Source organism: Schistocerca cancellata, chromosome 4 (genome assembly GCF_023864275.1).
Source record: "Schistocerca cancellata isolate TAMUIC-IGC-003103 chromosome 4, iqSchCanc2.1, whole genome shotgun sequence".
Lineage (NCBI taxonomy): Eukaryota > Metazoa > Arthropoda > Insecta > Orthoptera > Acrididae > Schistocerca > Schistocerca cancellata.
The window spans coordinates 834,379,253-834,391,263 of NC_064629.1; the positions used below are offsets into that span (position 1 = coordinate 834,379,253).

At 39.9% G+C, this 12,011-nt stretch overlaps 1 protein-coding gene across 2 annotated transcripts in view; it reads left to right on the forward strand.

Moving 5' to 3' along the window:
- Nucleotides 1-12,011, forward strand: part of LOC126184904 (uncharacterized) — a 174,598-nt gene that overhangs the window by 134,732 nt on the left and 27,855 nt on the right. For both annotated transcript variants that reach the window (XM_049927555.1, XM_049927556.1), the window contains one exon: nucleotides 4,050-4,201. In XM_049927555.1, coding sequence (XP_049783512.1) covers nucleotides 4,050-4,201 — 152 coding nt within the window. The remainder of the gene's footprint in view (nucleotides 1-4,049; nucleotides 4,202-12,011) is intronic.

Sequence of the window (12,011 nt, forward strand, 5' to 3'; positions counted from 1 at the left end):
AGCTACTGCATTCCATTCTTCCATCCTGTACCTCTCCCTCTGTCCTTCCTTCATTCCCTCTGCCCCCTTCTCTCTCTCTCTCTCTCTCTCTCTCTCTCTCTCTCTCTCTCTCTCTCTCTCTCCTTTGTGTGTGTGTGTGTGTGTGTGTGTGTGTGTGTGTGTGTGTGTGTGTGTTTTCTTACTTAGGTTGACCTGGCTTAAATTTTCTCTTCATTGTGTTGGCTACTTGGGGAAAAACTCCCTCTCTAGCATGATTCCTTTCCCCCTTTCTTCCCCTCATCCTTTCCCACTGTGGCTCCCCCTCTGTCCCACTAGGCCACCAGCACAGATAGCCAACCTGTGTGGTAGGGCTGTTATGTGCCCATCTGGCTGAGCCCCCTGACAACACAGAGATCACACTTCCAGTTACTGAGTTTTTGTGTGTGTATGTGTGCCTGCCTGGGATTGGTTGCTTGTCATTCTGGAGCATCAGAACTTCTGGCAATGTCCACCATGCCAGATGGTGCTTGCTGTGCCTGGACGGTGCCCATGGAGAGAGCCCCAATTGGAGTGTGTGGTATTGGGGCAGATGCTTTGCATATGATACACATTAAGCCTCAAAAAACTGGCTGTTCTTCTTCGGCCAGCTTTTTGATTGTCAGTGAATCATTTAATGCTGTTTCTTATGACCCTGCAGCTTTCCCTTCCCTGTCTACACCATGAGAGGAAGATCAGACTCGTCAGCTTGGTCTGAAACACTTTCAACACTACCTAGTGTGCACTAGGACTGACAGTGACATTTTACCACCACCAAGCAGTTATTTTGTGAGAAATATTTAAAACAAGTTTGGCTAAGTGGAATTTCTCAGTACGCTGTGGTCGGTTTCACTGTTTATCAAAACTACATCTGCCACCCAACTGCAGCCCTCCATATTTTTGACCATCTCGGCTACATTCTGGTGTCCGTTACTCCTCACCAGCCATTGAATGTGATTCAGGGAGTCATTTTTCATAGGGACCTTATCCTTCAAACTGGTGAAAAACTTCAAACCAATCTGGAACGATAGTGTGTTCATTTTGTTCAGCGTGTTCAGAAAGATTGTAAGGAAAATTGCACCGCTACCAGCACCTCTATTCTGGCATTTGAAGGAGATACCATCCTGTAGAAGGTCAAGGTGATGTTCTATCAGTCATGTGAAGCCATACATCCTACCACCAGTGAGGTGTTTCCAGTGTTTGCATTTTGGACCCATGTCTTTCTGCTGATCATCACATGATGACCTCTGCGATAGTGACCACTTGTTGTTGATTTTCTCATTCCCATCACACCTCCCAATCGCCAGGCTACACATCCAGGCTTACCATCATGCTTATTGTCCTCTGTACATCTCCCAGGTCAGTTTTAAACCTCTTTTGCCAGGTTGTGCTGATGAAGTCGTTGGTGATCTGTTGAGCAAGATAATTCGTGCTGCTGGCATTGCCATTCCTCGCTCAATGGGCCCTGTTTTGCACCGACCAGTTCCTTGGTGGAGCACAACCATTTGCCACCACCACTTGTGATTACCATCACAGCCTGGAACATTTTAAGCCATGTGGGTATCCCACTTAATGAACATGCTGATTGGCTGGGTGGGTGGAGGGGCGGCCACCAACCCTCCATTCTCTGTGACCTAACAGGTGGTGTTCCAGTACCAGAAAACCAAATTTTTCAATGCAATAAATTATTTAACTCCTTCCTTCTGTACACAAACCTCCTTCCACATTTCAACAGTGGAAATTGTCCTGCTGAGCTATGGTGCACTATTTATAGGTACTGAGTATTGTGATTACAGTGACATCCGTTAGCAGCTTTTTGAAGTATGTCATAGCTTCTTTGTAAAATTATGAAAGCTTTCACAATAAGCTCATCATTTGTTGCATTTGTCTGTCAAGCTTAGTTTTTGAGATATTGGACTCCTTCATTGGATACCCAGTATTTCTTGTGTTTGGCAGCTTCCACACATGGAGCCAATCCTGTAATAAATGATTCAAAAGCATCTACTTTGTTGCCTAAGTCTTCTACATTATAGTGCACAATTATCATGTGAATTTGTCTGTCTGAGCTGCAAATGAATCGTATTGTCATGTCTTAACTACAGTAAAGGCCAAACCAAAAAGGAAGGTCATCAGTGATGCACTGAAAGCACATTTATTATGGATGCCAATGAACAGATGGACACAATGGCCTCCTGTGCAGAGAATGCTGCTGTTTATATAAACATTTCCAGAACACACAAACATAACAAACAAGAATTTTCAAAAAGCTTCTAGGGATGAGAAATACTAAACAACCAATATTTATTGGTGATAGGATTTGAACTTATGACCCACAGCACACCATCTAGGGAATCTAACCACTACTCCACATTGCATGCAGCAGAGCTTGTGGCATTGCTGCTCCTTTGCTGTTTCAGAAATTCTCATTGGAGCAGACTACAACATCCTTGATCTAGAGCTTGCCATTGATCCTCTGTATGACAGTGCTTGAGGGTTTCCTCATTCAGATCATTTCACATTCTCCTCACTGTCATGAGCATCAAAGGGTGCCCCTCTTGTCGAAGCTTTGGGATTGAGCAGTTGTCAAATGCCTTTGAGTCTCTCAGGACAGTAATAGGGCTTCATAAGGGTGACATGGATAATGCCTTTTAGCTTTTTATCTTCTTGATGGGGGGTCATAATCCTAAATTGCATATGTAATATGTGATAAGCAAGAAAGAGCACAATATTGCCCAAAGTAGCATTTTAGTAATTTTTCCTGTAGTCTCACTTTCTGGACAGGCATAAAAATCCATACCAAGTCCCCTGGGGCGTACCTCACTGGTCATACTTGGCATTACAACACTCCATCTTTCTCTTGGGAATTAAGTGACCATATGAGTCAGCTGTCCTGCTTCTTTGATTCTGGTGATTAGACATTTCACATAGTCTTCCTGGGTATCATCTGGTTGAAACAGGAACAGTGTATCCATTGTCATTTCAGCATCAAGGCTGTGCAGCAGAAAGAATGGCATGAAGCCTGTCGTGTCATACTTTGCTGTTATTAGGAGCATCACAAAGGGCACTACTGTATTCCAATCTCTCTGTTTGACATCAACATCCATCAAGAGCATATCTGCCAGTGTCTACTTAAAGTGTGCTGAGAGACCATTCATCTGTGAGTGTAAGGAATTTGTCACCCTGTAGATTTTGCAATATGAAAGTACCTCTGATACGAGTTTCAGCTGGAAAACTTTTCTATGATCAATGATTATCACACTGGTTGCTCTGTGTTTAAAAATGGTGTCATCTACAAGAAACCTTGCGGTTTTTGGAGCTATGGAGTTACCACAGCTTCAATAACAGCATAGCAACTAAGGTAGTCAGTGCAGATTATGATCCATTGATTTCCATTGGTTGTCTCTGGAAACCTCCCCAAGAGGTGAATACCAATCCAGTAGAATGATGCTGCTGCAGGTGGAATTGGTATTATATGCCCCAGAAATAATTGTGACATGTGCTTTGATCACTGGCCTTCCATACAGTTGCTTGGCCAGAGGTAGGATGTGTGTCATTCTGTGTAGTCTTCATAAAACCTAGGTGATCAGATGTTGGAGCATCATGGAAATACTTCAGCATAAATGGCTATAATGAGCTGGGTTGATGATCAACCATTTCTGCCCCATTGCATCATATTTCCTCTTATACACTGTTCCACAATTCTTATTTGATTATTTTCTCCTCCAAGGCTTTTATGGTTGGTCTCTCTCTTGTCTCTCCTCTCTCCCCCCCCCCTTTCTCCATATCTCCCCTCCCCCCCCCCACCCCCACCCCCAGCCTGCCAGGCTGTCCACATGTGTGTGCTTCTTTTAATTTCGCGTGTCACCCAACCACATCAGTCCCCCCACCTGCAGTCTTCATGAAATGGTCTTTTGTTCATGTCATTTTGGTGTATACCTTGGAAGAAATTGGATAATTGCACTTTCAAGGGTCTTAGAATAACTAATATCCTGTTGAAAAACACACAGTTATTAAAGTAAGTTGTTCTTTAACAGGAGAAGAACTAACAGAGAAGCTGTGGCAACTAGAACAAGACAATTTGAGGCTTGAGTGGGAAAAAGAAGCACAGAGGAGAGAATTGGAAGAGACTGTACAAAGACGTGAGGAAGAAATGAGACAGAAAGAGAGAGAATTTCAGCGACATGAAGTAAGTGTGTGTTGTCCATATTTAAAGATTAATGTTAAATTAAATAACTTCCAATACACCTTGTATACTGAGCAAAAAGTTACATTTTATATGTAGATACAGTAGGAAAAAATTTATTAAAAGTATTGTAATGATATTAAAATTTCAGTTCTATGATGTTACTGGAAGCTGATACTGTTAAAGCTTCATGCTAAGAGGCTGCATTCATTAATTATCTTCATTAATTACTGAATAATTCAGAGAAACAATTCTGGCACTTGACACTGCAAGACTGTCATAACCATCAACTTCAATGGAGGATCACTTTAGGAATCTGGGTAAACAGATTCTCTATGCCATCTCACATCTGTGTGCCACTACAACTAGATTAAAATGAACATTTAGAAAGTTTACACATTTTCAACTAAAAATGCCAAAGCTCTGCTTACTATTATTCAGAATGATGAAAACAAATGACCACACTGAAACAAATTAAGTTCAGAGTAGTGTATGGGATGTTAATTGGGCAACATATCCTAGAGAACAACTACAATGTAATTTGCCTACAGCCAATCAGTGACAAATACATGGCAATTATCATAGTAAATGGAAATGGTTGGGTGTGTTTAGTGATGCAGTTCTGTTCAAGCTACAGTTTTGTTGTACAGTGGTCGGTGTGTTGTGGTTGTTTTCTATCATGTCACTCCTTTCAGTACGGGAAGGACTTTAAATGGGTGCACAAACAAGAAACTAGCAGTAATTTATATCCATTACAGACAAGTCAGATTTAGTGATGCAAATGCAAAATAATGGTACGCTGAACATTTTGTAGACAAAAGGCTACCATTAGTCACATCCTTTGCTGATAATAATCATTATAATTGTGTAACAGTGTGCAGTGTGCTTCTGTTTGGTATCAGTTAGTTACTCTGTAGCTTGTATTTATCTTTGGAGAAACATTTTGTTGTGCTGATCACCATCTAAAGGGTCTTCATACTGTATGCTGCTGTAAGTGGTTCAAAGCTGTACTTCTAAAATAGTAGCTGCAACACAGCTGTGTAGTTCAAAAATCATAGGCTTGACAACCAGGCAAATTGGTGTGTGTGTGTGTGTGTGTGTGTGTGTGTGTGTGTGTGTGTGTGTGTGTGTTTGTAGACAGCAAACTTTATTGGTCTGGGGGAATGCCTTAGTGCAGTTAGACTGTTGCAGCACTAAGCACAGTTCCTGAGAAGAAGACAGTCAAAACTGTAAGCAAAGCTAGATCCAAAATGAGTTTTCGCTCTCTACCAGTGTGTGGGCAGATTTTCAAACTTTGTGGCAGAACATAGGACCTTTGCCTTTCATGGTAGTGTGCTGTGCCAACTGAGCTATCCAAGTGTAATTCACTACCTTTCCTCACAGATTTACTTTTTCTAGTCCCTCATCTCCTACCTTCCTAACTTCACAGAAGTATTCCTTCATACCTTCAGGACTTGCACTCCTGGAAGAAAAGTAATTCACCATGCATGGTTTAGTCACAGCCTGGGGGACTGTTTCCAGAAATAATTTTCACTCTACAGTGGAGCATGTGCTTATTTTCAACTTCATGGTAAAAGTTAGGCTGCCAGAAGCAAAGCTGTGAGGGCAGGTCATGAGTCATTCTTGATTAGCTCAGTTGACTGAACGCTTGCCTGTGAAGTGCAAATGTCCCAGGTTTGAGTCTTGGTCTGGCACACAGCTTTACTCTGCCAGGAAGTTTCAAACCAGAGATGGATGTTTGGGTCACAAGTTTTGTAACATTCACTACCGTTCACAAAAATATGACAGTCAAATCTGTAGTTACTAGTCATAAGCAGACTGCCAAAGGTGTGCAGTATCATAATAAAATGCACAAACCTGACGGTCCAGAACAGCATATATGTGTCACCATAATGACTGAATCAGATAAACAAGAGATTGAATGCACTAGAGACATAATTGATGTGAACTACATTAGTAATGTTAACGTAAGCCACAATTAACATGTGATATATTCATGTGATTCATGGTGGTTGAACACTTGCGGGAATGTGCTATCGTGAACAGAATCTCCATGTCAAGTAAATGCTGGGTACTCAAGCTAAGGTATCATCAATGGATCCAAAGAACTCTACATACCCCACCCCCTTCTTCCCAGATTTGTTGTAGTTTAAAAACACTCATTTTGTGCTACCTTTTGTGGGGAGGAAGAGAAATTAACGGCTCTGTCTCAACACACACAGGAGTGTTATTATCTCCGTATGCTCTGTTATTGGAGCTACCAGTGGAACACTAGTGCTTACATGAACCTGATTCCAGTAGTAGTTGACAGGTTGACATATCAGGGATTTGTAAAATGCCTACAATGACACTAGTGACATAAAAGGAAACTACTGGCTGTGGAGATGTAGTTGGTTCTGGGAGTAATAGCTACAACTGTCCTGAATGTCAACTGAATCAAAGCAGCAACTGCAAGTGTGGAATCTCTTGACTTATGCCCTTTGGGCTGGTAACCGTATATGCTGACCCAGATAGGGGCATGTGGCCTAAATCTACAACAGCAGTGTTTAGCAGGCTCCAACAGTGTGGAAACACAGAAGTGTGTGGTAGTGTTGTCTGTACAAGATGTTCACTAGACCATTTTTATCCATATTCATGGCTTTGCATGTAGTGCTTTGTTAGTGTCCCTTTTGCAACATGTTTCCCAAAAGCTGTGTAGCTTGTGCCCCACTTCACTGTGTGATTGCGGGTGAAATGGGTCTAGTAACAAATACTAAATGCCATTTTTCCATGGAAATAAGAAATATATTGGCCTGTAAATGAGGGACTGCCACAAAAGAAAAATACTACTGGGTAAGCCTCCAATCACAAAAATCTTTGTTAGGCTGTGTGGCCTCAGTTTTTGTGGGCATCCTATATTTGAGGTAAAGAAACTTTAAAGCATGCATTGACCACAATGAGCCAGTCAAATTAAGGAAGAATACCTTCCATGTTAAGATACAATTATTGCCATGACTAATGATGGTGAGTAAGACAGCATAGAAACAACTTGTTGCTGGCTGCAGTATTGACAAAAAGATAAGGTGTTACAGTTCCAACTATTCCTAGTCAATATTTGTGGCAGTGAGCATGGTGATTCATCAGCGTAACACCCCGATGACTGATGTGCAGTAACAATAATATGTGGGGATAAAAGTGGTGGAAGAATGATGTCACAATGCCCTGTGTGGTATGTTCAAAGGTGCAGTATCATATGCCATTTCCCCAATCTGATGGTGCAGACTGTTAGCAGTGTGAAGTGCCAGATCAACATTGGTTGGCATGTCACCTGTTCCATCGTATTAAATGAAATGTGCCATGAGCTAAAGAAAGGCATATTGAGTCATAATATTGGACACTTAAATTGCAGTTACTGGTAATGCTTCAACCATTTGTGCCATTCGTCACTTTGGTGGAAGCATATAACTTCACAAGAGTCAGAAACAAGTCTGGACAGACAGGAACTTTTGAAAGGAATTTACTTTTGTGTGTTGGCTTTTTGCCATATACAGTATTAGATAATTCTATAAATTGAGAAAGAGGTCCATTATTCTAAATATTGTGCAATCTTGTGTGCTTACACTGAACAAATGTATTAATACATTACAATGCCTCACTAGGAGAGACTTGGTGCCATAGAGATATAAATGAAATCTATGAATAGAAGTGACAGTACTTCTTTTTCAATCTGAAAATAATTTTATTAATTTATAAGCTATTAGATACACTGAATTACCTTTTAGTTCCAAAGATTGGCCCATTTGCTGTGCAGAAGTGAATCTGTTGCAAAAATAAGCATCTTCCCAGGGATTTACGTGGTAAGATGATGTGAAAGTTTGTGCTTCTATCATCTGTTGGAAAATTTGCTCACATTCAGAGGATCAAAATATGTTTCCCCTTTCTTGTAGCTGATACTGTAGGTGAGCTGGACTGGTGTTGACTTGACTCGCAACAATTACAATCCTTTTAAGATGGAAGGCCAAGACGACTTGCGTATCAGCTCTACATGTTGCTGTGAGAGTGTTCTGCTCTATTTGCTTAACATGCTAAGTGCATATCAGTCATTAGTGACAGGCATTAAACTTTTTGTTCAGTCCATGGCAGTCGCCAGTGACTGACAGTGTAAAATATGATATAAAACTAAAAAAATTACACTGTTTTAAGGAATTATTTAAATAAAAATTAAGTAAAACTTGAATAAATTTTATTACAGGATTGTATCATTAATGCATGTAAATACTTAATAATCAAAAACTTTTAGTGGAATTTATTGAAGCACAGTAAATGTACAGGGTGATTATAATTAAGGTTAAACACAAACCGCTGTAGAAATAATACCACTGGTGAGAATGACATCAAGTTGCAACAGGACATTATCGGAGAAGGGGGAAAACGTATAGCAGAAGAAAAATAAATAGTTACAAAATGTAGCAATAGATGGTGCTTTAAGCATCATAATTTAATAGTGGTAGTCTACAAATGACAAATCATATAACAATACCTAAGGCGTATGTTTGACATTAAACAAATAGTACTACTCAGTGTGCATGGGAGTACAGGTGTGATACTGTTAGTTACGTAAGCCCACCCACCGCAGATAGTTTGTATCACAACGGATGGGGAAAATCAGTTTTTAATTGTCCTGAGGCCAAAAACTGCATAAAAAGCATCAATTAAAATAAATTTGGATTATTAATTTCCACGTGACTGGTGCAAAACATGTTAAATATGCTGTCCACCATTTTCTGTAACAAGTTGAAATGAGAAACAGCATGTTCCACAACTGATCAAAGTGTTTCTAGGGTCATGTTCAGAATGTGTTGCTCAATGTGTGCGTTCAGTGCAGATATGTTTGCAATCAGAACACTGAACACAACATCTTTCAGATAGCCACACAGCCAGAAGTCACATGGATTTAAGATCAGGTGATTGGGACAGCCAGGCTGTTGGGAAATGGCGACTGATAATTCTAGCATTTCCGAAATGGCGCTTCAGCAGCTGCTTAACTGGATTTGCAATGTGCGGAGGTGTGCCATCTTGCATAAAAATGACCAATCCATGCTGCTGGAGAATTGGAATGATGTGATTGTGCAAAAGACACTCATAGCGCTTACCAGTGACGATACAGGTAACAGGATCGGAAGCAACCGTCTCTCCGGAAAAATATATCTATATGATAACTGATGCCATAAACCCACATCACTCGGTGACTTTTTCAGGATGAAGTGGTCCTGGTTGATCTGCACATGGATTTTCCATTGCCCATTTTCGACAATTCTGTGCACTGACATATCCTGTCAGATGGAAGTGGGCTTCGTCCGTCTACAGAATCTTCCACGGCCAGTCATTGCCCACTTCCACGCGAACAAGAAATTCTAAAGCATAGGTCTCTCTTGCTGGCTGGTCAACAGGAGACAACTTGTGCACATGGGTAATTTTGAATGGATAGCAAAGAAGGATGTTTCGTAGGATTTTACGCACCGTGCTCAAACGTATGTCCAATGTTCGGGCAATTCTCTGTGCACTACACGTTTGCACACCACCACTAGTCTCTTCCTGCATTTCTGTGGCCACTGCTTCCACTGACGTCAAATCAGTTTGTTTCCTTCCTCTACTAGGTTGCATTGTTTTTGACTACTTGCCCCAAATTGCCCTGTCACTTTGAATGTAATCTCCCCAGTAAAAGAATATTTTATCACTAAATTTATTCACTAATTCTAAACTTTTATACTAGTTGTTAGAGTGCAGCATGTGTCCCTTATTCAACAAATCTCCACAGAGAAATCACAGTTTTAATGGGCATAGTTTTTAACTTTTATGCATGTGAAGGTCATACATATAACCAGATCCACAGTATATCTTAAATATTTTAATTCCCTATTTGTAGCACTTTTGTTTTAAATAGTGTCTAAATATAATGTGGCCACAAAATGGAATTGCATAATCTTATGGTGCATTCTAATACTTCGAAAAGTTATTACCAAACTGTCTAGAAGTGGCTGTACTTTGGACAAATGATTGAAACCATTACTATCTCTGTTGTCTGCAAAATGTATCATTCTCAATATTTCAAATTTGCTTCTGAATATGATTTCCTTCAGAAATGTTTGCATATGTGCAGCATCATGGGACTAATATAAATCTAAGAATGGTAGTCTAACCAATCTCATCCCTAGAATTAGTCCAAAAATCATTTCATTTCACTTTTGTTTGTCACTGTCCATTTGTCCAAGTGCCTCCTTTGGTTGATTACATCTCGAATCATGCCAGTTGTAAACTTTCTCCTCCTCCTCTTCTTTCTCTGATGACAAGAACACAACCTTCTACCCCATTTTTAGCAGTAAAGATTTCACTGTTACTTTCACACTCTTAGACCGACCTCTTCATGTTCAAGGCTGAAGATAGATGTTGGTTTGCACTGGGCCAAGATCCACAGAGAATTGAATGAACATATGTGTCAAATGGTTCTAGAATGTTTGTTTTGCTTTGTGATAACCTAAACAGATACCTGACAGCAAGCTGATTTTGACAAAATCTTAAATAGTGACCCAAATGATAAGCAAGACAAAACAGACTTCAAGTTTAGCATGTTGAATGAATACCCATAAATCTTTAATTGTAGCTGTGGTAAAAAAAAAGGTATTGACCATACTACATATGTTTGCAAATATGCATTGAGCAAGTGTCAATGTTAGAAGTGCATTTGTCATAGCCATAGCAAGTAGAAATGCCTTGCCAGTGCACATCTAAGCAGCACGTGTGGCCTGACGGGGATTTCCTGATAATTTCATGTAGCAGTCAACATGTTAAGATAAACTCTAAATATTATGTGCTAGACTGAAGAACCTTTGTTGTAGATTATTATTCAGGCCAGCTGTTTGTAGTGCGCTAAATAAAACCAGCATGTTTAACAAGTGTCCTTGGCATGAAGTTACCATTCTGTCTACCAAGTAATTTTGCAGAATGTTATGGAATAAAATAGCTATTAAGGAAAATGTGCAAATTGCTGAGTCACTATCTGCAAGAACATGTAATTGCTTACAAACTTTGAGTGGCACCACTTTGTTGCTGAATGACAGTTAATAATATTTTAAACAAACATCTGACAAGTCTGTGAAAAGTACTCACCCCATACCAGTGATGTAAATGAATTTTACATGTGAGCTGTAGACTGAAAAGATTGCTAAATGAGAATTACTTGATGCTTTAGACTCGCAACATGTCTTAATTTACTGTTACCTTTGTGAATGACCATTAAAGGCATGGTCAAAGTTCTGGCTGTGATTATATGACACAAAGGTTTGGTCATTACCTCATCCCTTAGACATTGACACGTGATGAATCTGAAAAAATTGCAAAGTCACGTAGCAAAACAGAAATATGGCCTTCAGACAAAAAATCCAAATAAAATTGAGGAATAAGTCACTTTGAATATTCCCAACCAATATCTTACAAAGTTTCAAACCACACATCATTTTATATCAGATGTTCATTTTTCTGAATTAAGAACCCAAATGCAGAAAGAAGTAGCAGGAAACTGCTGACTGTGATGCAGTATTGTATTTTTCTTACTTGTCACTTCTTCTTCCATGTGTATTTGCTTTTAGGAAGCATTAATTGTCGGGTGCTATTAATAGTGTTCCATAGATTTCGTGTTTGTTTTGAATACGGTCAGAGAGAGTCCCTGTAGTCAACCATAGTGCCAGTAGTGCTAGTGTTTGTTTTCAATACAGTCCAGAGACAGGTAGTGCTATTTTCATTGTTTTCTACAAGAAGTGGCTAGCAACCACAGTTT